The following is a 2,452-nucleotide window of genomic DNA, read 5'->3' as shown; positions in this document are numbered from 1 at the left end:
TTGATCAGTTACCTATCAATAACAATCGGATGATTTACCATGGATCATTGATCAGTAATTCAACAGTGATCAGTAATTCAACTGCTGATCAAAACATTGATCACAGCGCTGAAAGGTATACCCGTTCCGATCTATTGGCTTTACGTGACAAGAACTTACATCTTACTGAGGATACTTTCAACACAATCAAATCTCTTGGTATTGATCGTCGTCGTAGAGGCCGTAGAGCCGGATCTCACATGATTAAGAAAAATCACCCATCTTCTAGTACTAGTAGTATCAATAACGAAAACTCCAATAATCGGCAATTTGATTCTCACATTAACTCTGCCATATCCTCACCCCCTTATAAAGGTAACAATTCCCTCACAGTTCATTGCTGGAATGCGAATTCCATTGGCAATAAAGACGTAATATTCTGGTTGATCATATTATAGACTATGATGTTGACATCATGTTCCTTGTTGAGACTAAGCTTTCCCTTGATGAGACGGTGATACTTGGACAATGTACCCCTCCAGGCTATAAGTTCATAAGCCTTCCCAGACCCAAAAGGGATGGTGGAGGAGGGATCGGTACTGTATACAAAGAGAACATTGAACTTAGTATTACTCCTTCCAGTTTCACTACAGTCAACTTTGAGTATTGTATCGCTACTCTTAAAAACTCTGTTCAGTTTGTTGTGGTTTATCATCCCCCACCATCAAAAGTAAACGGACTAAAGAGATCTGAATTCCTGGAAGATTTTGAGGTTTTCCTTGAAGAACTGTCTGTTATTCCTACTGAAGTTGTCCTTGTGGGTGATTACAATATTCACGTTGATGAACCGCATAAACCAGAGACACGTAAATTCAATGATATTCTGTCCAGCAATGGTTTTCGTCAATTAATCACTGAAGTAACTCACAAAAAGGGACACACCCTTGATTTGTTAATCACGAATGAAAATGATAATACCATCCAGAGACATGCTGTTCTTCCACCATTTTACTCCGATCATCGCATTATTACTTGTTCCATCAACCATGCAAAACCTCCACCTGTAACATCGGTTATTCGCTCACGCCAATTTGGTAAAATGAAACCTGAACAGTTTACCGAACTTTTGCAAAAGCGCATGTCTGAATTCCCGCTTGATTGTGAGGATCCAAATGTCCTTACTGATGCTTATGAGTCCTTAACAAAGTCTGTGCTTGATGAAGTCTGCCCTATTACCACCAGGGAGCGTACTATAAGACACAGACTACCTTGGTACAACGAAGACATCCATCTAGCCCGGCGCATCAGAAGACGACTGGAACGAAAGTGGCGAAAGAGTCAATCTGAGGAGGATAATGAAGAATTTGTCGCTCAAAAGAATCAAGTCATTAAACTTATCACTGACTCTAAAATTGAGTATTTCTCCAAAAAGTTATCTGAATCAAATGTCAAAGATATGTATGCTACAATTAATGGGTTGCTTAACAAATCTCAAAAAATACTACCTGTTCTTGATTGTCCTGATCAGGCTCTTGCCAACAAGTTTCTTTCCTTTTTTATTGAAAAAGTTGAGAAGATCAGGGCCAATGTTAATGTTTCTCCTAGTTCTGCTGATGATTGTGTTGCGGATTCTGACTCTGTAGAAACCAGTAATCCCAGCAGTAATCTTGATGCTAACATTAACTGTTGCTTAAACAGTGGGCATTGAACTGAAGGCCTATAGATAATAACATCACTGCTCTTCTCCATCTGACTTATTAGCTCAGTTGGTAGAGCATCGGTCCGGTGATCCGAAGGTCCCAGGTTCAAATCCTGGATAGTCAGTGACATTTTTTCACTGGCTGTCATTTATGTATGTGTTGACTTGACTTAAAAACCTTGCTCATGTTGCTTAAACACATTCACTCCGCTATCTGAGACAGATATTGAGAAGATCATAAAAAGGTTTCCTAGTCACGGTTGTTTGATGTATATAGAATTGGCTTCATTATTAAGAAAATGCAAACTATAGATGGCGCTATTTATCATAAATCATATTTCTTAATTTGCAAGGGGTAGGTAATCAATACTGCCATTTAAACAGGTGGAATAGGTGAAACAAGCAACAGAGAAATTTTGTAAACATATTTCATCAAAAAATAAATGGACTTATTATTATTAAAAGCCTGAAAGAGTAATTTCCAGTATCTAAATAGCGCCACCAATCTTGTCATAAATAGATACATTTTATATCCGAAAAAGCTTTTAAAAATGCTGTGAAAGTGAATAATGTTGTAAATAAGGGGAAATTAAAGTTGAAAATTATTCAAAAGCATCTATATACATTAATATTGACCGCTTTAAGCTGTTTAAGCCTAAACATTGGGTTGTACATGATGTTTTGTTTAAAAAACTAATAAATGATGACATCAAACAAGCGTGTAGTAAAACATGTAACTTAGATACTCTGCCGACTTGGCTTGTAAAGGACAAT

The 2,452-nt window shown here is 37.4% G+C and overlaps 1 protein-coding gene and 1 non-coding gene across 2 annotated transcripts; both read left to right on the top strand.

The window, feature by feature from the left end:
- The first annotated feature begins 454 nt into the window (after positions 1-454).
- Positions 455-1,687, top strand: LOC140145023 (uncharacterized). The gene has a single exon (XM_072166812.1). It carries the CDS (start codon positions 455-457, stop codon positions 1,685-1,687), a length of 1,233 nt encoding a protein of 410 aa, XP_072022913.1.
- Positions 1,688-1,729: 42 nt separating this feature from the next.
- On the top strand, positions 1,730-1,803 carry Trnat-ggu (transfer RNA threonine (anticodon GGU)). The gene has a single exon. It is a non-coding gene; the product is annotated as a tRNA-Thr (tRNA).
- Positions 1,804-2,452: the final 649 nt, after the last annotated feature.

This window comes from Amphiura filiformis, unplaced genomic scaffold (genome assembly GCF_039555335.1).
Source record: "Amphiura filiformis unplaced genomic scaffold, Afil_fr2py scaffold_117, whole genome shotgun sequence".
Taxonomy (NCBI): Eukaryota; Metazoa; Echinodermata; class Ophiuroidea; order Amphilepidida; family Amphiuridae; genus Amphiura; species Amphiura filiformis.
The sequence above is the reverse complement of the archived record's forward strand: the minus strand, read 5'-3'. Positions and strand labels throughout refer to the sequence as shown.